This window comes from Symphalangus syndactylus, chromosome 2 (genome assembly GCF_028878055.3).
Source record: "Symphalangus syndactylus isolate Jambi chromosome 2, NHGRI_mSymSyn1-v2.1_pri, whole genome shotgun sequence".
In the NCBI taxonomy this organism is placed as follows: domain Eukaryota; kingdom Metazoa; phylum Chordata; class Mammalia; order Primates; family Hylobatidae; genus Symphalangus; species Symphalangus syndactylus.
The window spans coordinates 95,101,865-95,129,650 of NC_072424.2; the positions used below are offsets into that span (position 1 = coordinate 95,101,865).

General features: G+C 37.8%; 1 protein-coding gene across 3 annotated transcripts in view; it reads right to left on the minus strand.

The window, feature by feature from the left end:
* Window positions 1-2,140: 2,140 nt before the first annotated feature.
* The window catches only part of ROS1 (ROS proto-oncogene 1, receptor tyrosine kinase), a 145,824-nt gene continuing 120,178 nt past the window's right edge, over window positions 2,141-27,786 (minus strand). For all 3 annotated transcript variants that reach the window (XM_055262388.2, XM_055262401.2, XM_055262395.2), the window contains 5 exons: window positions 25,401-25,498; window positions 24,464-24,664; window positions 22,837-22,971; window positions 14,693-14,856; window positions 2,141-2,573 (listed from right to left, as the gene is read on the minus strand). In XM_055262388.2, the coding sequence (XP_055118363.2) occupies window positions 2,263-2,573; window positions 14,693-14,856; window positions 22,837-22,971; window positions 24,464-24,664; window positions 25,401-25,498 (909 nt within the window). In that variant the 3' untranslated portion in view covers window positions 2,141-2,262. The remainder of the gene's footprint in view (window positions 2,574-14,692; window positions 14,857-22,836; window positions 22,972-24,463; window positions 24,665-25,400; window positions 25,499-27,786) is intronic.

Below are 27,786 nucleotides of genomic sequence, written 5' to 3' on the forward strand. Positions count from 1 at the left end.
TCCCCTTTGTGCCAGGAGCCAGATTGATATGGGTTGGCTGTGTCCCCACCCATATCTTATCTTGAATTGTAGCTGTCATAATCCCCATGTATGTGGGAGGGACCCAGTGGGAGGTAATTGAATCAGGATGGGTTTTCCTGTGCTGTTCTTGTGATGGTGAGTAAGTCTCAGGAGATCTGCTGGTTTTAGTTCCCTTGCACATGCTCTCTTGCCTGCTGCCATGTAAGACATGCCTTTACTCCTCCTTCATCTTCCACCGTGATTGTGAGGCCTTGCCAGCCATATGGAACTGTGATTCCATTAAACCTCTTTTTCTTTATAAATTACCCAGTCTCGGGTATTTCTTCATAGCAGTATGAAAATGGACTAACACCAGACTATTGCAATTGGCACCATCACCAGAGAAGACTTCCCATGGTCTCTGATTCTTTGCATCCCTAGGTCTCAGTTAGAAGCCTGGAGCAGGTGGGTGGGTGGGTCTTAGTGGTGAGGGCTGGACCACATGCCTGCCTTCTTGTTGCAAGAGACGCTGGGGGAGCGAATGGAACACAGTTCCCACCCAGATTATAAAGGCAGAGGAATTACCCAGCACAGGAAGGGGCTTCATATCATGGCATAACAAAAAGAATGGCAAATGCCCATTAAAGGATGAGAAGATCAGAGACAAAATATCCTGCCTTATTCAGCAGAATATCAGATGTGGCAGAGTGACCACAAATCCTGGACCTTAACTTGGGGGCTGTTCACCATAGAACTAACACATTCACTTCTCTGTGTTCCTTGCCAATCATCTGTGCAGGCTCTCAGGTAGTAGGCAAATTAAAAGATTAACTAAATTATCCAAGGTGGAAGTGGATACACGATCTTCTTCCACAGCAGATTTTAGCACATGCTATAATCAAAATGTTCTTCTCTATATCTAGCAAATTTCCTGAATATTGCAACTGAATAACACACAGAATGGCTTCACTGGTGTTGCGGTTAGAGCAATTGTGGCTGTAAGAGTTAAATGGACAACTGCAAAATATATATATTGGTTTTAAGTTAAGGTGTTTCTCTGAAGAGCTTTTTTATATAATAGTTCTCATTTAGGTATTTATTTTTTCATGTGGTTGTTAAAAATCACACAGCTTGAATTAACATTGTATAATCATTTATATTTAATTTTAAGCATAATTCGATACAAAATGTAATCTTAAGTATTTTATATATAAAATAGATATGGCAAATAGCAATTTTTATACTAGTTAATTTCCATAATAGCACACAAGTCAGAGTGATTTTTATACAACTGAAGATTACAGAATGCAAAACTTCAGGACTTAAAGATCTTCATAGCCTTATTTTCAATATGACTGAATCTACTGTTGTAAGCCTCAAAAATACAAAATATTTTACAGTAGTGATTAAAGACAATATATATTGGCCAGGCACGGTGGCTCACACCTGTAATCCAGCACTTTGGGAGGCCAAGGCGGGTGGATCCCGAGGTCAGGAGTTCTAGACCAGCCTGGCCAATATGGTGAAACCTCGTCTCTACTAAAAATACAAAAATTAGCCGGGTGTGGTGGCACACGCCTGTAATCCCAGCTACTTAGGAGGCTGAGGCACGAGAATTGCTTGAACCCAGGAGGTGGAGGTTGCAGTGAGCCGAGATCGTGCCACTGAACTCCAGCCTGGGCAAGAATGAGACTCCATCTCAAAAACAACTTTAAAAAAAGATAATATGTATCATTGCAGTAATAGCTTTCCAAGTGATTTCTCATGCCACCGGTGCTGGTTTCTTCTGTATGTGTCAAATTATTTCTCATTTCCTTGGTCCCATTTGAGATTATCTGTAGTTCAGTTGACCCCCTGAGCCTACTCCTCAGCCTATTCTTCAGATCCCTGAACACACCTCTTCTGTCTCTAAACATGTGGCCAAGATATTTTTATTACAGCCCAAACTGAAAGGTGGGTGAGAGCCTAAAGCACCTCAAGGGAGAGGGAGAGCAGTGTTTCCCTTCCAGACTTCTGAGTCTTCCTAAGCTTTCCACATGCTTAGTGTTCATCTCATAATTCTACTGAAAGTCAGGCAGCTGGTATGGGGATTGCTGCAACTGAAACCAAATGGCTCTCAGAACCAAGATTAGAACTCAGGAACGTTGCACTGTTTATTTGGAGTATAGACCACCATGACATTTATCATTCTAGTAGAGTTTTCTTTCAGTAACTACTGAACGAGAGTGTTTATCTCAACTCTGTATTTCCCAAACAATGCTATTAATCAGACCCATCTCCATATCCACTGTGAGTGAGACAGGCATAGTTCAGGCCTTCAGGCTTGCCAGAAGGGCAGTAAGCCACTTGTTTTTCTTGGCAGAAATCTTTGTCTGCATGTGGTTCCTTCTCTTCTTTCCTCAGACCACAAGATTCAGATTCCTGGGAGCCTAGGGGACCCTCAGACTTTTCTTCACCTTGGCCACATTGTGTAGCAAGTACCATATAGTTTAACCCTTCTGGGTTCTTCGTTTCCATTAAAGCAACTGGCATAATGTCATCTGAATTCAAACAAATCACATCGCCATCTTCACCTGTGAAAAAAATGTGAATGTTAGTCTAGCATGTATTTAATTATTTATTTGTAATAATATACAAGCTATATCAGAATTATAGCAACACCAACTTTATACATTTGTTCAGCAAACATTTATGAGGACTACTAAGTGTTGGGAATACAAAGACAAATAAAACATGCTTCTTGTCCTTGAGGCTGCTGCAGTCTAGTAAGGAAGCAGACCATATAGATCTGCTATATATATGACATATATATATATATATATCACCTATAGAAGGTGACATGCACTTTAATAAAGAATATTTTTAAATGTAGTAGGAGCACAGGGGTAATTAACTCTACCTTAACAAGCAGAGTAAGTCGTGGTCTTTGTGATAGGACTTAATTGGCCCTTAGAGGGCCCTTTTTGTCTGAAGTATGTACTTTTTTATACTTCCACAGCAACTGAAATATCTACTTTTAAAGATTGGTTTTTCTAGATTTAGTAATTTTGCTAAATTAATTGCTTAATGTAATATTTACTGATGACTACTACATTCCAAGCCTGTGTTCTAGTTATTGATGGATATAGCAAAAACATTTCTACATTCAGCCCTGACACACACCCGGGTTTGATTTATTTGTAATGAACTTAAATTGAAATATGAGGAAAATAACATAATTTCAAAAGACTAAGGGAGGTACCAGTGTACCTATTTTTCCCAAGAAAAATTTAATGGATCTACCTATTTATTAAGTTTAACACCTGAACTACAAAGCTTATTTTATAAGAGCATATGAACTACATCCCTTCTCCCCATATCATTAGGTATGCATTTCCTTTTTGCAGACCCTCCAAACTGCTGAAGAACAAGATAGCCAAGCTACAGGTTCACAGGCAATTTGGTATCACCTAATTTTCCTCTTCATTGTTCAAACATCATTATAGCACATTTCAAAACACGTGAATAGTTACATGTGTTGTAAAATTATCTCCCTAATAGAAAGAACTTTATCAGATGCCAAGTTTGGTTAGTACCTGGGTGTTGAACACCTGTGGAAGGTATTCAACTGTTACGATTATTGCCAATATGCACTAATAGCCATTAAGATGCCCATAAGAATAACTTGGTATATGTAATAATAGCAATGGAAAATATAAGGAAAAATAAGGTATTTAACTTTAAGTAGTACAGTAATCCAATAATTGGGGAAATTAGGATGTTCTTAATAGGCTTAAAGAAATCAGGCTAAAGGAAAGTTTAGAATTTCAACAAAAACTTAAATCTACAATATAGTCTACCCACTCATATCAGCTATTTCATTGTCATTTCTTTAATCTATGAATAAGCATATTGGAAAACTTCCTACTAAAACATGATTTTAAATTTTTAAACTTTTTTGCTTATTGAATTGTGTGAAAAATAATATTTTATATGAGGCAAATAAATTCTTTTTGCAAATTCTGTTGTCATGTGTCAAAGAAAAATCATTAGCTAACTACTTTATTGGTTTATAGTACTTGTAGCAATATTTAGTAACTTGACCCTGGCAAGCTTTCAGCAATTAGTACATCTTCTTGTTGCAAAAAGAGCTTACAAGAGACTGCGATAGTAGAGATAGGTTGGATTATTTGTTTGCTTTTGTTTAAAAATTATTTAATAAGTAGTCTATGGGTCAGATCTTAAAGCAGATATCCTGAACAAAGATAGCATGCACTGGGCAACCTCTTTAAGAGAGAAATATTAGAATAAAGACTTCCAAGTGAGACGGGGTATTTACAGACTAGACATATGCCGGCTGACTGGTTATGTTTAGAACAGCAGAGGAGCATTTAGATTTGTTTCCTGTAGAACTCTCTGGGACTGATGAGGTGATGTTTACACAAATGTTTGGATGAAGTCACTGGGATATTTTTACTAGATGCCCAGATATGTTACTAATCTTCTCTCTCTATCCCCTTTCCACCCCATTAGGTCAGTAGGACCACAGGATAGGCATGGTATTATTGCTCCCTGTTTTTCTAAGCACCCCCACTTTTTTGCTTTAAAAAGTCCTTTCAATAGCTTTTCTTATCTACTTACATATCTCCGACAACAACAATGAAGACAGTCATTTTATTGCTTTGCTAAATATGCCCACCAGTCCGCAAAGCAGTAAGCTATTATTAAACACATTCTTTTTTATTGAAAAAATAATTAAGTTTAGGTTTGCCTTGAAGAGTCTGTTCCACTATTTCTATCCTTTGCAGATATGCAAACTCTGCCTTTAGTTCAATTTCTTCTCTCTTCCCTGCCTCTCTTGTTCAGTCACAAACTCAATTATCAATTTAGTGATTTCTACATCTCTTTTCATTCTTTATCTTCAGGATTTATATTCATTATAAATAACAGAATAGCAATTTCTCTTTTCCTAAAATTTTATTTGTGTCATGGCCCAGAAATGCTTGTTTCTTTTTAAATTGTAATAGTTTGATGATATTCCGTTAAATTCTTCCTGCATCATTACTTTGAATATTTGTCTGCTTCTCTATTGTTAGGAATATTATTTAGAATTTTAATTATTTCTGCCAACAACTTGGTACCTAAATAGATTTGGTATAACCAGAAAAAATGGTGTATATTTTCTAGCAGGTCATAAGCAATCATTGCTTTCATTATACCTAGCTGTGCAGTACACTATTGATAACATAACTGGGGATATTGTGTGGGCCATTTCCTTACTACAGCCAGGGATTTGTGAAGGCTGAGAGGAAAGGCTCAACGATGGAGACAAACTCTAGCCCTATTTCAGCAGTATGATTATGAGCAAGTTACTAAACCTCAGTTTTCTCATCTGTAAAATGGTGATACAGTAATACCCACTTCATAAGGCTGTTATAAAGATTTAATGAGTTAACCTACATAGCACAGTAAGTGGCAAATGGAAAAGTACTAAAGTAAAATTAGCTACTAATTAAAAGCCCTTTGCAGAAGTATTTTATTCTTTATATGGAGTGTGAGCATTGTTTATTACCTATCTCAGCCTCATAGATGAACTATGCAATGCAAAATGGTGAAAAGATTGTTTCAAGGGTCCGTGGAGACTTCAAGTAGAACCTAAGGTGAAGCTAAGCTCTCAGGCCTGCTAACACCCATTATGGCAGCCTCTGTAACATTTTTTTTTTCTTTTCATTTCTTTTTTTTGAGATGGAGTCTCGCTCTGTCGCCCAGGCTGGAGTGCAGTGGCGCGATCTCGGCTCACTGCAAGCTCCGCCTCCCGGGTTCACGCCATTCTCCTACCTCAGCCTCCCTAGTAGTTGGGACTGCAGGTGCTGCCACCACGCCCAGCTAATTTTTTCTGTTTTTTAGTAGAGACGGGGTTTCACCATGTTAGCCAGGATGGTCTCGATCTCCTGACCTCGTGATCCGCCTGCCTCGGCCTCCCAAAGTGCTGGGATTACGGGCGTGAGCCACCGACCCCGACCCTCTGTGACTTTTATAATATGTCTTTGCACATTAGAAGGAAAGGATTCCATGAGCAAAGAGTTGAATTTTAGAATACAAGTCAACTGCAAAATCTGTGCAACCCTCTGGATTGCTTTACCTCTCCGCAGCATTTGTTCACTCTCTCCTTTCTAAGCCTCTCTCCTCTGGATTTCCATAACAACACTCCCTATGGCTTTCCTCTTCCCTTTCTGGCTGCTCCTCCCCATGTCCACCACCTTTGTAAGCCCCTCCTATACTGGCTGCTCTCTGGGTTCCACTCACTTGTCACTCTCTTCGTATTTCATACACTCTAATTTAATGACCTCGTCTGCACCCTGGACTTCAACCACCTATATTTACAGGACAGACCTTTCACCTGAGTATGAACCCATATCTTGACTGTGTCCTGGACTTCTCCGCTTAGATATGCCACAGCCAACTCAAACCAAACATATGCAAAACTGTTCCTCTTCCTATGTTCTTCATCTCCAGGAATAGCATTGGTTTTTACCAACTTTCTCCTTTCTCTTTTTCACCCACTTAGTTGCCAAGTCCGATAGCATCTACCTCTATGGTAACTCCGGACTGTTTTTTATTCTCTCTACACCTGTTACCATTCATTAATTCAGCTTTCATTACTTTTCATTCCTTACTTTTGATTAGTGTGACCAATAACCCTCCAATTTTATCACTTGCCACATTCTCATGTATAATAAACAAAGTGCAGTTCTATGAATACCTCATTCTCTATTATTCCCTGCCTTTCTACATGCTGCTCCTTCTATCCTGAAATACATAGGATATCTCAGCTTCTTTTTTTCATACCTCAGCTTCTAAGTAGATCTCAGCTTAGATGTAACCTCCTCCCCATGGCTTTTCTTGACTCTCCCTCTGCCATAGTGTAGACTTGGCATCCTTCCTCTGGACTCCCACAGAACATGGATTTCGTCTCAATAACAACATAGAATGCTCATTCTCCTGGATTCTGGCAGAAGATGTAATACAAAATCATCTTCTCACCAAATCCTTAAAAATAAGCCTGTTTGTAAGAAAAAAATGCTGGAGAACCTACTAGAGAATCTACAGCCCATGAATTCCTTCAGATTACCCAAATTTAATATCTGAATCCAGATAGTATATATACAAACATACACAAATCAGCATTTCTGTAAATGGCTATAGATGCACATACAATATCTGCAAATATATAACCAAATTGTTAGCTGTGGCTGGCACTGGGGAGTGAGATACGGATGAATTAGGAAACTTTTACTTTTTAGACTGCATAAATAATTTTATATTTTTTATAATAAACAAATTACTTTACAATAAAGATCTTTAAAATGTAGATAAAATCATAAAATAATACAGCAAGAACAGTTACTGAGATTACTGGAAAAGTTACAAGAAAAACAGAAAGGAATCAGGGGTCATTTTTATGGTTGTTGTAAAATAACATAAAAATTATTTTTAAACTTTTAAGAAGGTCATGATTGTGTTCATTAATAAAGTCTATAAAATTATAATCACAAAGAATTTGAGCCTTATCAGTCAAAAAATTTGAGCCTTATTTGTTGCTTTCAATGATAAGAGCACGCTAATATCCCTGATGAACACAGATGCAAAAATTCTCAACAAAATACTGGCAAGATAACCCAAGAGCACATGAAAAAGATAGTACACTATGATCAAGTAAGATTTATCCCAAGTATGCAAGGATAGTTCAACATATGTGTATATATTAAAGACACATGATACATTACATCCACAGACTGAAAGACAAAAACCATATGATCATATCAGCAGATGCAGAAAAGGCATTTGACAAAATTTAGCATCCTTTCACAATAAAAGCTCTCAAAAAATTAGGCATGGAAGGAACATAACTCAAAATAATAAAGCTTATATATGACAAATCCACAGCCAATATTGTACTAAATGGGGGAAAGTTGAAAACATTTTCTCTAATAACTGGAACAAGACAAGGTTGGCCACTTTCACCACTCTTATTCAACATAGTACTGTAAGTCCTAGCCAGAGCAACCAGGCAGGGGAAAGAAAATAAAAAGGCATCTCATAAAAGGCATTCACAGATGATATTATCTTATATCTAGAAAACCTAGATTCCACAAAATGTGTCTTCAACATATACACATATGTTGAACTATCCTTGCATCCCTGGGATAAATCTTACTTGATCATAGTATACTATCTTCTTCATGTGCTCTTGGATTTGGCTTGCCAGTATTTTGTTGAGAATTTTTGCATCTGTGTTAATCAGGGATATTAGTGTGCTCTTATCATTGAAACTCTGAGATTTGATAAATAAATTCAGTAAAGTTTCAGGATACAAAATTAATGTACAAAAATTCAGTGCATTTTTATATACCAAAAATAATCTAGCTGAGAATTAAATCAAGAAGGCAATGCCACTTACAAGAGCCACATAAAGAATGAAATATCTAGGAATATATTAACCAAGGAGATGAAAATTCTGTACAAAGGAAACTACAAAACACTGATAAAAGAAATTGTAGGAGGTAGAAACAAATGGAAAAATATTCCATGCTCAAGGATTGGAAGAATCAATATTGCTAAAATGGCCATACTGCCCAAAGTAATCTACATATTCAGTGCAATCCCTATCAGAATACCAATGACATTCTTCAAAGAAATAGAAAAAAATTCCTAAAATTTATATAGAACCACAAAAGACTCAGAATAGTCAAAGCTATCCTAAGCAAAAGGAACAAAACTGAAAGAATCACATTACTGGATTCAAATTATACTACAGACCTACAGTAACCAAAATAGCATGGTACTGGCATAAAAACTCACACATAGATCAAAGGTACATACACAAAATGGAATACTATTCAGCCATAAAAAAGAACAGAATAAAGAACACAGAAATAAATTCATACACCTACAGTGAATTCATTTTTTACAAAGATGCCAAACATATACTGGGGAAAAGACAGTCTCTTCAATAAATGCTGCTGGGAAAACTGGATAGCCATATGTAGAAGAATAAAACTAGACCCCTATCTCTCTACATATACAAAAATCAAATAAAAATGGATTAAAGATTTAAATATAAGACTTCAGACCATGAAACTACTACAAGAAAACACTGGGGAAAATCTCCAGGACATTGGTTGGGGCAAAAACTTCTTGAGCAACACCCCACAAGCACAGGCAGTCAAAGCAAAAATGGACAAATGGGATCACATCAAATTTAAAAAGCTTCTTCACAGCAAAGGAAACAATCAACAAAGTGAAGGGACAATCCACAGAATGGAAGAAAATATTTGCAAACTACCCATCTGACAAGGGGTTAATAACCAGAATACATAAGGAGCTCAAATAACTCGATAGGAAAAAAGCTAACAGTCTGATCAAAAAACGGGCAAAAGATTTGAATAGACATTTCTTACAAAAAGAAATACAAATGGCAAACAGACATGAGAAAAAGTGCTCAACATCATTGATCATCACAGAAATGCAAACCAAAACTACATTGAGATATCATCTCAGTCAAGTTAAAATGACTTACACTGAAAAGACAGGCAAAACAAATGCTAGGAAGGATGTGGAGAAAGGGAATCCTCATACACTGTTGGTGGGAATGTAAATTAGTATGACCACTATGAAGAACAGTTTGGAGGTTCCTCAAAAAACTGAAAATAGATCTACCATTTGATTCAGCAATCCCACTGCTGGACATATGCCCAAAAGAAAGGAAATCAGTACATCAAAGAGATATCTGTACTCCTATGTTTATTGCAGTACTGTTTACAGTAGCTAAGATTTGGAAGCAACCTAAGTGTCCATCTGTAGATAAATGGATAGGTGGGGCTCAGTGGCTCACGCCTGTAATCCCAGCACTTTGGGAGGTGGAGGTGGGCGGATCACTTGAGGTCAGGAATACTAGACCAGCCTGGCCAACATGGCGAAACCCAGTCTCTACTAAAAAAATACAAAAATTAGCCAGGCATGGTGGCGTGTGCCTGTAGTCCCAGCTACTCAGAATGCTGAGGCATGAGAATCACTTGAAACTGAAAGGGGGAGGTTGCAGTGAGCTGAGATCATGCCATTGCTTTCCAATCTGAGCGACAGAGTGAGACTATCTCAAAAAAAAATAGATAAATAGATAAAGAAAATGTGGTATATGCATATAGTACAGTGGAGTACTATTCAGCCATAAAAAGAATGAGATCCTGTCATTTGCAAGAATATCGATGGAACTGGAGATCATTATGTTAAGTGAAATAAGCCAAGCACAGAAAGATAAATCTCTCATGTTCTCACTTATTTGTGAAATATAAAAATCAAAACAATTGAACCCATGGAGACAGAGAGTAGAAGGATGGTTATCAGAAGCTCGGAAGGGTAGTAAGGGACAGGGTGGGGGAGTTGGGGATGGTTATTGGGTACAAAAAAGAGAAAGAATGAATAAGACTAAATATTTGATAGCACAATAGGGTAACTATAGTCAATAATAATTTAATTGTACATTTTAAAATAACTAAAAGTAAAAAAATTGGTTTGTAACACAAAGGATAAATGCTTGAGGGGTGGATACTCCATTCTTCATGATGTGATTATTACACATTACCTGCCTGTATCAAAATATCTCATGTACCCTATAAATATAGACATCTACTATGTACCCACAAAAATTAAAAATAAATTAAAAAAATAATACTACAAGGCTATAGTAATCAAACAGCATGGTACTGGTATAAAAATAAACATATAGTTTAATGGAACAGAATCTAGAATCCAGAAATAAAGCCACATATTTACAGCCAACTGATCTTTGGCAAAGTCAACAAGAACACATACTGGGGTGAAAAACACCCCTTTCAATAAATGGTCCTGGGAAAATTGGATATACGCAGAAGAATGAAATTGGACCCTTACACTCACCATATACAAAAATTAACTCAAAGATGGATGAAAGACTTACATGTAATAAATGAAACTGTGAAAATACTAGAAGAAAACCTAAGGAAAACTCTTCTGGATATTGGTCTAGGCAAATAATTCATGACTTAGACACTGAAAGCACAGGCAACATGAACAAAAATAGACAAATGTGACTTAATTAAGCTAAAAAGCTTATGCAGAAAAAGAAATAATCAGTGGAATAAACAATCTGCAGAATGGGAGAAAATATTTGCAAAATATTCACTCAGCAGGGGTCTAATATCCAGAATATACAAGGAATTCAAACACTCAACAACAACGAACAAGCAAATAATCCCATTAAAAAGTGGGCAAAGGATGTGAATAGATGTTTTATCAAAAGAAGACATACAAATGACCAACAGGTATATGGAAAAATGCCCAACATCTCTAATCATCAGAGAAATGCAAATTAAAATAATAATAAGATATCATCCTCCCCGAGTCAGAATGGCTATTATTAAAAAGTCAAAAATAATAGATGCTGGCAAGGATGCAGACAAAGAGGAACACTTACATGCTGTTGGTGGGAATGTAAATTAATACAACTTTTATGGAAAACAGTATGGAGATTTCTCAAAAAGCTAAAAATATGATCTAGCAATCAATCCAGCAATTCCATTACTAGGTATCTATCCAAATGAAATCATTATATCAAAAACATACTTACACTCATATGTTTATCACAATACTACTCATAATAGCAAAGGTATGGGATCAACCTAGTGTCTATCTATGGATGATTGGATAATGAAAATGTGTTATAGACAATGAAATACTATTCAGCCACTAAAAAGGAATGAAATCATGTATTTTGTAGCAACATGGATGAAACTGGAGGCAATTACCTTAAATGAAACAAGTCAAACACAGAAAGACAAATATCACATGTTCTCACTCATCAGTAGGACTGAAACAATGTGTGCACGTAGACATAAGAGTATGAAATGATAGCCAATGAAAACTTGAAAGGGGAAGGGTGTGGGAGAGTGAATAAGAAATTACTTAATGGGTACAAGGTACATTATTCAGGTGATAGATACCCTAAAAGCCCTGACTTCATTACTAAATAATCTTGTACTCCATAAATTTATAAAAAAAAGAGGAGTGATATAGTTAAGAAAATGTGTTTTCAATGCCAAGCAAGCAAAACCATGTTTTACCTGTCTTTCAGATATGTCTATATTCAATTCAGCCCAGTTACTGATGTTTTTTCTATCTTAGAAACAAAAGATTTAATTTTACTTATTGGCAAACCGCTCTGCATGATTGTTCCTCTAAAGTTTCCATATGTGAAGTTATGACAAATGAGAACCAGGCCATGCTGGAGCAGATTAAATGGCTTGAGCAAAACATTATTATTAAATAGTGAACTGGGGACACCAATATTTCCTATGGATATAGATGTAGTCTTATGACAAGGACAACTTTCAATATCACCAGTTAAAGCTAGTTTACTACTAAACTTGGCAAACAAAATTAAAGAAACTGATTCTAGCTTCCAAGAGAAAGAAATACTCTCACCTCTTGTTTTTCTTTAAAGCAGACAAATGGAAGACATTAAATACAGGTGCTTACACTATGCCTTGCCCCCAAATCAGTAAGTATCTGCTGAAATAATTTTTTTAATTATCAAAATTTTATTCAGAGAAATGTCTCATTAAGTAAATGCTTGGAAAATGACAAGGCCTTAATAGTATCTAGAATGGCTTAAGGATATGTTTGCCTAATCCTATGTGATCTTCACATAGGCAAGTATATATGTAGAGCCCCCCAAAAGGATGGAGTTGCTGTGCCAGTTATAATTCCCAAGTGTTCTGCCATTGGCATTCTTAGAATCAGCTCTGTCCAGGATGATAGTGAGTAGAAACAATGTGAGACTATTAACAAGGTTTACTCTAATGAGGGTTATGACGCATGGCCAAGGCATGTGCAGCCCTTTCCAATCTGTCGCTTAGAAGTTTGTGTTGAAGAAGTTACATGATCAGGGCTTTATGCTCATATAATGGATCCAAAGTCACCCAAAATATGTAGTAAGATGCATAGACAAGTAGATGTCTGTCCATGGGCTTCTTGTTTTTATCTGCTATTAGTCAAGTGCATCACTCAAGGTGAAGGTCTCATGTGAGGGTGATCTGAGGGTGATCTCGCTTCAACATCTGCCACCCACTGATCACCAGGGTTGATTCAGCTGATGTCTGGCTACATGGGTGTCCCCTTTCTCCACTGTTCCACGTGTAGCCCTCCTCAAGTTGAAAACTTGGTTGAAGAGGATGACCTTCCCTGATAGGAAAGGACCATTCTTTAATAAAGGTGTGCAAGTAGCTCTGTAAGCTCTCAAGGTAAAGGTGTCTCCTGCACTGCCAGTCTTATAGTCAATCACTGCAAATAGCAAGAAGCCTAATTTCTGAGAGATTCTAAGTTGTGATCCATCTTGCCAGTTTTGTTTGTAAGCAAGGACATCTGCATTTAAATAAACAAAGGGCCTTGCAAACTTTTAATAACAAGAAGTTCTAGATAAGCTGAAGGAGAAATATTTTAAATTCATTTTTCTGCAGCCAATTAGGTATACATAACAGTAAGTGTGACTTTAGAAATGAATTAAGTGACTGCTGTATTTTAAGTCTCTTTACATTTAAGTAAAAGGCTTAGTCTGTCCATCATAGTAGACTGGTTCCAGAATATTATTATCTTTTTTTTTTTTTTGAGACGGAGTCTCACCCTGTCGCCCAGGCTGGAGTGCAGTGGCGCCATCTCGGCTCACTACAAGCTCCACCTCGTAGGTTCACGCCATTCTCCTGCCTCAGCCTCGCGAGTAGCTGGAACTACAGGCGCCTGCCACCACGACAGGCTGTTTTTTTTTTTTTTTTTGTATTTTTTGTAGAGTTATGGTTTGACTGTGTTAGCCAGGATGCTCTCGACCTCCTGACCTCATGATCCACCCGCCTCAGCCTCCCAAAGTGCTGGGATTACAGGCGTGAGTGACCGCTCCCGGCACAGAATATTATTAACTTAATCACCAAATACTAAAGTCATAGAATTAGACTAGATCCTTAGCAAGACCTGATCCACTACAATAATCATAGCAAAATTACTCATCAGAAACAAAGGATGAGATATATACATAGCAACATGGATAGACCTTAAAAATACAGTGCTTAATGAAAACAGAAAGAAAAAAAGCATTCATTCATTAAAAAAATACACATTTTGCAGGAAAGCATAAAAATGAAAAGATACACACTAAAGACATTAGAATGGTTGCCTGACAGGGAGGCAGGAAGTTGAAGAGGAGAGGAATATGGGGATAAAATGGCTAAACAAACAGACAGGAGCCCTGCATAGGCCAATGATGATAATGTACCATAAGCAAAGAGTCTGTAATTAACTCCGTATTTGAGGTCTAAACTGGTGTGTGGGGGGAGAAGAGAAGGAGAACAGACCTTATGAAAATATAGTCTTAACATGTTAATTCTCCTCCTTACTGTCTTAGATTATAAATCCAGGGGCCATAGCACTATGCTTTATTTTTTCAATTTAGTGCATAATACAAATAATTTTCAAAGAGGAATACAATAAACACTTAATTATGATGACAAAGGTGCCAGTATATTATTCTTTTTGCCTACCCCAAAATGCTTTCTGTGTACATTCCATTTTAACTTTGTTCAATTCACAGTGCAGAGAAAACTAGAAAATTCTGAAGAATCAAACTTACCTTCAAAGCCTTCATTTATGACTCCACTGGTGTTTGCTTCATCTCTGCACTGATAAATGCTATTTAAGAAAAAATTTCTGAATAACTGAAGTTGGTCCTGAATTCTATGAAAAGTAGGCCTGTGGTCAGGTTCTTGAGCCCAGCATTGGGTCATTAAATTCCACCTAAATATATGGGGAAAGATGGGAAAGTAAATAGCAATTGGATATAATTACTGATAACCCAGGTAGGGTCATTTTAGAAAGGAAAGAATCTGAGTTATTGCCAGTTTTCCTTAATTAATATAAATGAACCATAACAAAGGCTTTGGTTTCTTATTTAAGAGTGGCTTTTAACATTACTACGTTTATTAGATAACATCTTTCTTTTGAAAAGCTGACATTATTTTAACAGTTATTATTCCAAATAAATAGATGGATAAGTAGATGGTGGGAGAATGTCTACTCAACACTCAACTACTCAAGGTGAAGGTCTCCTGTGAGGGTGATCTGGCTTCAACTTCTACCACCCACTGATCACCAGGGTTGATTCAGCTGATGTCTGGCTATACAGGTGTCCATTTCCTCCAGTGTTCCATGTGTAACCCTCCTCAAGTTGAAAACTCGGTTGAAGAGGATGACCTTCCCTGATAGAAGAGGACCATTCTTTAATCAAGGGTGTTCAAGTAGCTCTCTAAGCTCTCAAGGTAAAGGTCTCACCTGCACTGTTAGTCTTATAGTCAATCATAATGTATCAACACATAAAGAAACTAATAGCTATAAAAATTGTTGAAGAGGCTGACATTTAAAAGATTTACTCCATTCCACACAGATATTTAGTGACAGAACCAGAAGCAGCAATCAGATTTGATGCCAGTGTTTTACTGTTCATTATACAGTCAGGTTGAGTTCCCTAGACATTCACAGCTGGTTGATTAAACATTATCTTTTCCTTAATTGTTGTCCAAGAAATATCTGTGCAGCACTCTTAAGTAGTATTCATTCATTCACTCAGCAAAGATTTTGGACACTTATTTTATACCAGCAGTATATCAGGAGCTAGGGACATGGCCATGTGACTCTTGTCCTCACAGATGATATGTACAGTAATTATAAGAGAAAGGCAAAACTCATCATACCTCAACTCGTATAAGCAGAAAAATTGTAAGTATTTTATATTGTTTATTATTAACTAGGTCTTTTTCAGAGTCCTTACCTAGCATAAGAAAAGAAACTTCATTTAGTACAATGTTGTTTATAACTCAGTCCCACTATTTTAAACAATCTTTTTAAGTAATATTCAATCTTTTCTGGATAATAACCCAACCTCTCTTATTTTCAGGCCATCCCCACTCCCTCTGCCTTCCTTTCTAAGGTAGTGTCAGGATATATATTGAGTACGAGGCTTATGTGACTTCTAGAGGCATGGCGAAGAATCCTTTGAACCCCACTATGCCCTCCAGATCTTTGCTAGTCTCAGTGGCTAATCCAGAATTCAGTAAGGAGTGACTGATCTGATCCAGCCTAGGCATCAGCCCCCATTGGCAATCTGTGAATTATTTACCTATTCTTTTGATGTTTCCCCACTAAAGTGGTCCACCCTTGTCTCTCTCTAGCTGTAGGATTCTCAGATGCTATCAAGCCCTGTAGATGCTCTCAAGGCCCATTCCTGTTTCTGCTGTAGGCCCACAGGGTGCTACTTGGCAGAATCTCTAGCTCTCAACAAAATGTTCACCCCATATAGGAAACAAAGGAAGTTTGGAAGCATAAGCTAGACTTTCTGTCTGGACAAGACTTTCTACCTTCTTGAAAATGCTGGGTCTCCCATGTCAAAGTGAGGGTCCTCCACTCAATGATCTCTTTGTATTTCTCCCTAACTAGGGGTGACTGAGCAGTTGGCTTTGGTGGTACCCATCTCTTCTAGTTGAAGCCTACAGAGGAGGTTTCCAAACCCAGATATCCAGTATCTTCACCCTCCTACCTCTATCAAGTTCTCTTCTTTCTTCACTTCCCCAGGGCTTGGAAGGAATGAGGGCTCTACTCACTATCTTTTTTAATTTGACTATCCTTATATAAAATTGTATGTTTTTATACAGACAATTAAAACCTAGTACTTAAAACATTAACAAGGAGCTAAAGGACTTTAGATGCTCTCTATATTCCAGGCCTGGTTTTCAAGCCTACTGACTTATTATAAGCAAGTACTTGCTCTCTTTTTTTACTTTCTGGAGCTATATGGCAGATCAGGATCAGGGAGAGAGAATTGATAAAGAAACAGATTGGGAGGTACTTAAAATATTAGTACTACTATATGAGTAAATATACAATTACAAATTATAAGTTCTTTGCAGAGTAATAAAGAAAACAAACACGAGTTCTAGTAAGACATGAAACAGTTTTGGAAAGTTGCTTACAGAAGGCCCCTCTGCAGAGGTGACATTTAAGCCAAAGAACTTTGTAAGAAAATAAGATACTAGTCATGGGAATAGGGTGTGGATGGGAGTCAGGGAACTACAAGTGGGGAAAGCATGTGTAAAGTCCTAAATTTGGAAAGAGCTTGGCACATTTTAGAACCTGAAAGAAAGCCAGTGTCGCTGAAGTGCGATCATTGAGGGGAAAGGATGAGATGAGATCAGAGGAGGGAAGCGAGATCATGCAGGTCTCACAGGGCAGGCAAGGAGTTGGATTTTACAACACTACAAGGGGAAGCTTTTCAAGATTTTTAAGCAGACATAATCTTTACATTTTTTAAGGGTAACTCTAGCAGATATGTGGACAATAAATTATAAAGGGGCAGGTTGGAAGCTATTAAAGAAGACTAGATGAGAGATAATGATGGTGTGGACTGAGGTAATGCCTGTGGAGCTAGAACAAGATTATAATCACTAGGTAACGATGGCCCAGAAATCATTATAGGTATTGTATTTAAAATAGCTAGTATCCATTTGGGGAATTATAATGCAATCTCCATTCCATTATAATGTGGCATACAAACTCCACTTCCATTTATTTCGTTTCCTAACAAGCACCTCAGGTCAGAGTTGGTACACCATATCAGAATAAATGGTACCAAGGAAAACCAATATTGGACTGTTTCAATGTATTGATCTGATGACTTCACATGTATTACAAGCAATTTACATAATGGGTATACAGTGCCAAGCTTGGCTCTTTTTTTAAAAATTAGAATCATATCTGAGAAATAACCAAAAGACAACCTAACCTTTCACATATTTCTCTATAACCTGTGCTCTTTAGAAATGGAGATGATACGAAGATGCCAATGAAGGATCATTAGCCTTTGAAATGAGATATTATAATCGATGTTAAATCACAGAATTTAAAAAATAGAGTTTTGATGATTAATCTAACAGTTGTCCTCAGAGTTGAGAGGAAAAAGTGAAGAATTATAATTCTCCACAGGAAGCATTTTATTTTTGAAAATAAAGCTGTGATTCAAAAATATTGCCAAGGCACAGACAGAATCTCTCAAGGTTGGTCATATTTCAATTAGGGGGTTTTTACAGTTGTCCCTCCTTATCAGTTTTTCTTTCTATGGTTTCAGTTAGTTGAGGTTAACCATGGTCCGAAAATATTAAAAGGAAAATTCCAGAAATGAACAGTTCATAAGTTTTAAATTGTATGCCATTCTGAGTAGTGTAATGAAACATGAAACTGAGACATGAAACTATCCCTTTGTCCAGCATATCTATGCTGTATATGCTACCTATCCATTATTTGACTAGGTTGTCAGACCAAGAAAACATAGTGTATATAAGGTTGGGTATTGATATGATTTGGCCCTGTGTCCCCACCCAAATTTCATGTAGAATTGTATCACCAGTGTTGGAGGAGGGGCCTGGTGGGAGGTGATTGAATCATAGGGGCAGATTTCCACCTTGATGCTTTGGTGATAGAGTTCTTATGAGATCTGGTTGTTTAAAAGTGTAGCACCTCCTTGTTTCTTCCTCTTGCTCCCTCTCTTCCTCCTGTTCTGGCCATGGGAAAGACTGTGCCTGCTTCCCCTTCACCCTCTGCCATGACTGTAAGCTTCCTGAGGCCTCCTGAGCCGTGCTTCCTGTAGAGCCTGTGGAACCAGGAGCCAATTAAACCTCTTTTCTTTATAAATTACCCAGTTCTCTTTATAAATTACCCAGTTTCTTTAGAAATTACCCAGTTTCTTTATAAGTTACCAGTTCCTGATAGTAGTGTGAGAACGAACTAATACAGGTATTATTCTTGGCTTCAGACATCCACTGGGGGCCTCGGGACATATCTTCCACAAAAAAGGGCCATTGCCATACTTATTTATAACCTGCTTTATTCTGCAAAAAAATCAAGATACTTAGTGAGATTATTTAGAAGGAGAGAAAGAAAAAGAAGGAAGAGGAGGCCCGGGAAGAGGAAGGCGGGGAAAAAGAAACCATCCTTCCAGCTGCCACTTAGCCACTTGCACATCCCCCACTCATTCTACCTCCAAAAGTTCAGACTCTTGTTTAATCTATGAAATCCACTTAAGCAGAAATTCCTATTTTTTTCATTTATGGAGGCTTAAATTTACATTTAATCCAATCATTACTCTGTACTTAATTTTCTGATGACAAACAAATTTGACCTGTTAATATATAAAACCTTTCTGTTCCACCATGTAGAGACAAACGACGACTAAGAAAAGAGGAGCTGTATAAGCAATAGTCATCTAAAAGTAAAGAATAAAACTTGTGTTCTCAAATAGCAATAAACTGGCAATGGAATGAAATGAAGAGGCTTTTAAGAATCCTAAATGTATTTCTTATATCTTGTAAGTAAATTAACAGTGAAAACTATAGCCTTGGCACAGAGCATCTTCCCTTACAAATATGTCCTTGTCACCATTATATATCATGCAGTGTATACTTGCACCAAGTTATAGTTACAAATATTCAAGCATATTACTCTAAACAAATTTGCAGGTCCTTCAAGTTTGTTAAAATTTACCTGGGCTGGTTGTTTTGGCTCCAGAAAAATACTCATTATACTTGAAGTATCTCATTTGGCTAAGTAGAGGTTCCAATTCCTCCATTCACCATGCAAACCCTTTACAACTCAAGTTTTTTGTTTTTTTTGTTTTTCAAAATAGCACAGGACTCATTAGCTATATCCAATGTTAGCCTCTAAATTCACAAAGCAATTGAACTTCAATACATGAAAACGTCATAGTATTTTTCAGTATGAAAGGGAACAGTTTCTACAGGTATTTAAACAAAGTACAAAAAATACAGACTTCAAGATTTTCCTTACTCGTTATACCTAATCCTGGAGAGATCCAATTAGTATCTAGGTGTACATATTTTTTTAAGATGTAAAAATAACATGGTGAACCTCTGTGTTCTCCCACGGTTGCCTCCCACACCTGAGGGACTCTCCAGTAATTCCAGTTGCCACTGTGATATATCTGTTATAAAACCCCAGAAAGCTCTCACTTGAAGTAGATTGCCCTTTGATCTCATTTCTTCTCAGGAGTGGTGTGGTTGTTGTGCAAACTAAAAACTGAAGAGAATCCTGATGGCTGGGCTTTCTATCGTACATCTCAGGCTATGGAGAGAAGGGCAGGAATGCTCTGAACCTGGCATTCCATTAATAGCTGAGTATAGCATAGCTATCTACGGGCTCACCTGACCTGGAGTGCATCCAGGTGCTGAGTATTTAAGCAGTAAATGGAAGGTGTAGCAGGGCTCAGTGCAGACTTTCAAACCCCTAAGCTGGGCCTGTGATCTCAGAAAACTGCTTCAAATAAATATCAGTTCCCTCTGTACTCTAAGGAGAGTAGTTAATCTTTATCATGACAACTTAAGGCCATAGCCAGATTGCATGGTATTGCTGAGATCTCCATTTCCTAGCCTAGCTTGTTTTCCTGGTTGGCAATGGATCTTTAACCCTTCCCAGGGCTTGTCAGAGTCCTGCAGCACTTGGAGGGTTTGATGCATGGCTTATTTTTATTAATGATGTTCAAATGAACTTCAGAACCACCAATGGGAAATTTTCATTTCAAATAAACTATATTTTCATTAAAACAATGGCAATCCAATCAATAAATTGTTCAAGATAAAACTGTATAGAATATTATATTTTTCCACTCATAATCAGGAATACTTTTCTAGCACTCCTTCCTCCTTCTAGTTGCATTTTTTATACCTTTAGATAGAGCAAAGTTCAACTTGTCTAGATTTTTCTGCTCCACAATACAGTAATTTGTTATTAACCTCCCTGCCCCAAACAAAATAATCAAACACACCAGTCAAAACTGATAGTTTAGTGATCAATTTCAAAGCTGCCTATCCAAAAATATTGCATGATTGTGATGAGGCACGTTAACTCTTGGGTAGAGAGTGGCATAAGCCAGATAACATTCTAACAGCACAAGGAAAATTTTGTGCAACTGAAATTCTGGCAAAAATTTCTGAGTGTTTGACAGACATGTAAGAGATGCAAAACAGTGATTAGTTTGTAAATATTTAATTAAAATTTATTTTGTATTTAGGTATCTTGGGCTTTTTTCTTAAGCCCTACATGAAAGGTTTTCAAATTTTGTATAATTTCTTATGCTTAATTTATATAATTTTTCCTCATTTCCCCCCAAAATGATTATGAATCATTTTTTATGCACTACTATCAAATTTGGTCAGATGTGTGTGTATCTGATCTTCCTGTAACTATCCCAGAGACTATTAAGCTAAATCAGAAACAAGCAGTAATTCCAATCTTCTTCTAGCTGGAAGATTTAAATAATACAAAAACATTCACCAGTAGAACATCTAACCAAGGTGCCCAGCTCTTAATCATCTTTTGGCTCAAGTCTGAATAATCCTCTAAATAACACAGCATAGTCAAGGCAGTACAACCATGGTGTGCATCCGCATACTGCTAATTCCTTTTGCACTTGCCTGTACCACACAGTTTAGCACTTTATTACATGTTGGCTTGGCATCCAACTGCTCTGTGTGGGTGTCTTTTCATTCAAAACACATTCTGAGATGCTGAAGAGCTGTGTCCCTGGTTTAAACACCTCTGTAATCCATACAATCCTTGGCATGCTATGGTGCACATAGAGAGTTCATACTTATTTGCTCTTTTAGAAAGTTCTTGGGTAAGACAATTCTTGGAAAAAGTTGTCAAGACTTAATATTTCTGCTGAGACTTTCCACAAGGAGGCAGATTAATACTCAGAATAAAAACTATTTTCCTTATAATTTGACTAAAATTCACTCACTCTTCTGAGAAATCACTATTAGAATTCAATAATGGCCAGGATTCACTAAAGTTACAATACTTAGTCATTTTTTTGTTATGTTCATAAACAGGTCACAACCTGTATAATTTTTAGTAATACTATTTCTTATTAGTCAATGTCAGCTATATCAACAAAGGCAACCCAACTTTTTTTTTTTTTTTTTTTGAGATGGAGTCTTGCTCTGTCACCCAGGCTGGAGTGTAGTGGTGCGATCTCGGCTCACTGCAAGCTCCGCCTCCCAGGTTCACGCCATTCTCCTGCCTCAGTCTCCCGAGTAGCTGGGACTACAGGCGCCCACCACCACGCCCGGCTAATTTTTTGTATTTTCAGTAGAGACGGGGTTTCACTGTATTAGCCAGAATGGTCTTGATCTCCTGACCTCGTGATCCACCCGCTTCAGCCTCCCAAAGTGCTGGGATTACAGGCATGAGCCACCGCACCCAGCCACAATCCAACTTTTTAACAATATATTCCCATTTAGTATAATATTTTAATATGTAGATTAAGATACTAGTCAAATCATATCTCCCAAAATAAAAGGCATATGTGTGTGTATACTCTCTCTCTCTCTCACACAAACACACACACACACACACAGACACACGGAGTGCTTTTATTAGAATTCACTTAACCAGAAGTATTTTACTTAACCAGAAGTATTTTACTCTCCAAAATTTTGTTTCTCAGTGAAATATTATGTGTATATACAAATAAAAAGAAACCATAATATATTCACAAATTGACACAATGAATTGATATTTTATGTGGGGTATACAATATTTAAGTTCCAGTTTTTATTTTAACAATTTAACAAACTATATCAAGAGGCCTAAGATTGTATGTGCACAGTGTATGTTTTTGTTTGGGGGATACATATGTTAACATAATTAACTTACAGATCATCAGGACAATTTCTTGGTGGCTCCAGTCTCCCTCCTGTTTGCACATAGTTTAAAACATCAAGGTTGGAATGAGCTGGATAAGGCTGATGACCAAGAGTTAAAATCTCCCAAATCAGAATTCCAAAAGACCTAAGAATAGTAGAGGGTTTGCTTTAGTTATACTTATTACAAACACCAGGTTTACAGTAGTTTCTCCAACAACATTTTTCCTAGGGCTAGCAGGGTCTACTTTGTCAGTGTATTATTGGCCTCATAAAAGGCAAACGGGAGATATAAAAGCAGGCTGATAGGCGGGGCGCTGTGTCTCACGCTTGTAATCCCAGCACTTTGGGAGGCCGAGGCAGACGGATCACAAGGTCAGGAGATCGAGACCACGGTGAAACCCGGTCTCTACTAAAAATACAAAAAATTATCCGGGCGTAGTGGCGGGCGCCTGTAGTCCCAGCTACTCACTCGGAGAGGCTGGGGCAGGAGAATGGCGTGAACCCGGGAGGCGGAGCTTGCAGTGAGCCGAGATTGCGCCACTGCACTCCAGCCTGGGCGACAGAGCAAGACTCCGTCTCAAAAAAAAACAAAAAAACAAACAAACAAAAAAGCAGGCTTACAAGAAAAAGTAGAACAAAACACTGCGTATGAGCAAATACTTCAAAGGTGATAGGAAGGCTTGGAGGAGGCACACGTGCACACACAGAGACACAGACTCATATGCATGCTCACATGCATGCACATCCACGTGCATATACAGATATGCACACACAGAAACAGACACACATGCACATGTATGCACACACAGAAACACGTGCACACAGACACGTACATGCACACATACATACATGTATACACACACTCATACTCTGTTTCTCTCCCTGACTGAATCCCCACTGGAGGCCTCCATTATCTAAGAATTGCAAAGCATTGACATGCAGACACACCTAAGGGTGAGCACAAAAACATTTCAGCATTTTCCTCCCAAGTTTGCGGGGGATAAAGTGCCAGTAAACATTGAGAGGGAAGGCATGAATAAAAATTGGCAGCATTGAGAAATTTTATCTCATTCGTAATTTTGCCTAGGGCCAGTCCAACTTAAAAGTCATTGAACAAACTTTTACATTTTGAGCTGTTCTATTCAGAAGTTGGAGTCAACAAACAAAAATAAGGGGTGTTATTCGAATAATAAAGGGATGTCCAAATCTCCCCAGTGTCCTAATCTTTTAGTGTCCTAATCTTTTAGGACACTTTTAAATCCATGATTTAAAGTTTACTGATAAATTAATGACCAAACATTCCCCAATAGTAGGCATTTGGGCACACACTTGGACATTAATTCCTAAGTACCAATTCCTATTAGTCATAGGCTTTTACATCTTTGGAATGTAATAAAATATTTGAATGAAATGTATCTATTTCATAACAAAACTGATTCAGGGAGGAGCATAAACTGCTGAGACCCAGGAATAGTCCCACCTTGACCACCAACTCTCACTTTAGCTTGAGGCAAATCACTTAATCTCTCTGGTCTTCTGTTTTCTCACATTAAAAAAGCAAGATTAGACGTCCTTTTAAAATCCCCTCTAATGTTTGATGATTCTGTCAGCATTACTCTGTGTCCTGTTAAACTTACCATACATCAGATTGAGTAGTGAAGATTCCATCCATCAAACTTTCTGGAGCCATCCACCGAACAGGGAGCAGGCCTTCCCCTCTCTTTCTGTAGTAATCATTTTTATAGATGTCTCTGGCGAGTCCAAAGTCTCCAATCTTCACTATCCGTGGACTGGTATAGTCTTTCACGGAAACAAGGCAATTTCGAGCTGCCAGATCCCTATGGCAGAAGTTATATTTAATAATAATAATAATAACAACAATAAAGTTCCAGAAATCAAACAAGTAGCCCTAGTAGGTCTGTAAAAAAGAGAAACTATTTTTTTTTTTTACTTTAAGTTCTGGAATACATGTGCTGAACATGAAGTTTGTTACATAGGTATACATGTGCCATGGTGGTTTGCTGCAACTATCCACCTGTCATCTAGATTTTAAGCCCTGCCTGCATTAGGTATTTCTCCTAATGCTCTCCCTTCCCTTGCCCTCGACCCCAGACAGGCCCTGGTGTGTGATGTTCCCCTCCCTGTGTCCATGTGTTCTCATTGTTCAACTCCCACTTATGAGTGAGAACCTGCTTTGGTTTTCTGTTTCTGTGTTAGTTTGCTGAGGATAATGGTTTCCAGCTTCATCCATGTTCCTGCAAAGGACATGAACTCATTCTTTTATATGGCTGCATAGTATTCCATGGTGTATATGTGCCACATTTTCTTTACCCAGTCTATCATTGGTGGGCATTGGCGTTGGTTCCAAGTCTTTGCTATTGAAAATAGTGATGCAATAAACATACGTGTGCATGTGTCTTTACAGCAGAATGATTTATAAGAGAGACTTTTAATAGAAATTATTGCTAGTTCGAAGGAATTAAAATGTTTAATTATTTTGTGTGCTTTACCTGCACTACAGGTGATTATTGTGCCAACATCAGTAATAATCCCGTATCCAGAAAAGAATTGTACCTGTGAATGAAATGCATCTGCTCCAAGTAGACACAGCCTTTTGAAATATCTACACACAGGTCTACGAGGTCAACCAAGGTGAGTAAAGGACCATAATACTGTAAGAAATGAAGGAAAAATTACAGGTAGTTTGCATTAAATATATACATATATGTGTGAATATAAGTGGATACATGTATATGCATATGCTTGTATATATCTGATGTTTTAAAGGGATTTTTAGTTATGATTATAAGAATTCAAACAAAGAGGAAAACAAATTTATATGTTTTCCATGCAAATATACATAAAAAACGATAGCTATGTTCAGTAAGTAGAGGCAATATGGAATCTTTATTGGAAAGACCTCCAGGTGTCAGGTCAGACAGATCGAGATGTGAAACCTAGTTCGGCTATTTACTAGTTGTGTGAACTTGCTTAAGTTACTTAACTCACTAAGCAAATTTCTCATGTGTAAAATGGGCAATAATACTGACCTTGCAAAATTCAAGTAAGTTACATATATGGCTGGTCGATAACAGGCATTTAATAAATAGTTGCTGCTCTCATAAGTAGTCAAAATGATCATTTAAGTGCTAGCTGGTTTAATTATTGACCCAATGGCACTCTGTCTTGCCAGTCATGACAATGGACTTGTTTCTCATATGAGCCCCATGTAAATTGTTAGCAATACCCTATTTCAAAGTTTCAAATTACTCCTCTCATCTAAGAGAGTGAGTACAAACATACACTTGAGCCTGTACTGGTTGCAATGATTTCTACATGAAAAAAAGCCAGTTGAAGTTTTTATTAGTACCATATTGGGAAAATTCAAAGTTCCTGCCCTGAAGCTATATTACATTGTCTGTCCCTTTCCATTGCCCTGCAATTACCCTGGTTCAAGCTTTCGTCATCCCTAATCTGATGCATTCAAAAATTTCCCATGTCTCCAGCCTCCTGTGCTTTTTCATTAGCTTGCTTTGTTGTGACCCCCTTCCTGTAGAGTCTATTATGAATTCCTGAGCACAGCCTCCACAGCACCCCCAGGCTGCACCAGCCTCTCTACAATTCTATTAATTTCCTACTGTTTCTCCTCTCTCAATCTGTGCTTCCATTACGCTGGTCCTATTGCAGTTCCTTATACCTACTCTGCATTTCTCAGCCTCTCTTCTTTATTCCTGCTATCATTTTTTCCCCTGGAATGTCCTCCTGTTTCTTGATTTCCATCCACAGCCTTAGCTGAGTATCTCAAATGATTCCCAACCTCCAAGTCCCTCAATTCCTTAAAAAACAAATGTTCTTAAGTGGTGTTCTCCCTACCTCTGCTGACATGTTTATCTCTTGCCCCCAAACTAGGAATAATCCTGATGTTCTGGGGCTCACTATTGCCATGGTTCTGCTCAGCCACACCTAGGGCTAATAACTAGGCTCTGACCTTACTCTCAAATCAATCTCCTCCAACCTTATTCAGGGCCATTATCACGGTCCATATCTGAGTCCCTGCTGGATGTCTTGAATGGTTCACTGGTTCCTGTGTAAATGGAACCCTGCTCTGCTGTTGGCAAAACCTACTCTACCTGTGAAGACTTTCTCTAGGTCTAGGATCCCACTCTCTAATTTCAGTCTGGTGGCTAGTGCCCTGTTCCCTGCTGACAGATTTTCATAATGCTGCCTGCCTGCTTGGATCTCTGACCACTCTCTCCTTCTGATATCTCATGTATCAACCTGTTGGGATACCTCATCACTGCATGTTGGGTTTCCTTGACTCTAGATGCTACTCTGGACTACCACCTGTCATCTCTTGTTAAACCCTTCAGACATATTAAACTTTGATCTCAATCTATCCCTAGTCAAAGCCTTTCATAACTCAGTGGGGAAGTATAGTTCAGCTACTGTTCTACCTCCTGCTTTGGTTGTGCCTGAATCAGAAGACCTCTTCCATGAAGCCCTCTCAGCTTTCCTCAGTTGGAAATTGCTCCTTCCTCTGGGCTTCTGCAGTATATTCTCCACTGCACTGTAATGAGTCTACCTACTTCCTACTTTAAGTGGATTATTTAGGTATCTGTAGACTTGTGTCTGTAGACTTACAACCCTACCATGTAGCAAGTTCCTTGAGTGCAAGAACTACATCCTTCACCGTTTTATAGTAAACACACAGCAAAAATTTGGTGAATTGAATGTTATCTGGAAGGCAGCACATTTACTACATATTCGTATTACTTTGACAGCTTTTTGTTTGTTTGTTTCACCTTTTTTCTATCTTAATACAATCCTTTTAACAAAAGTTAAGGCCAGGTGTGGTATCACATGCCTGTAATCCCAGGACTGTGGGAGGCCAAGGCAGGTAGATTACTTGAGGTCAGGAGTTCGAGACCAGCCTGGCCAACATGGTGAAACCTTGTCTCTA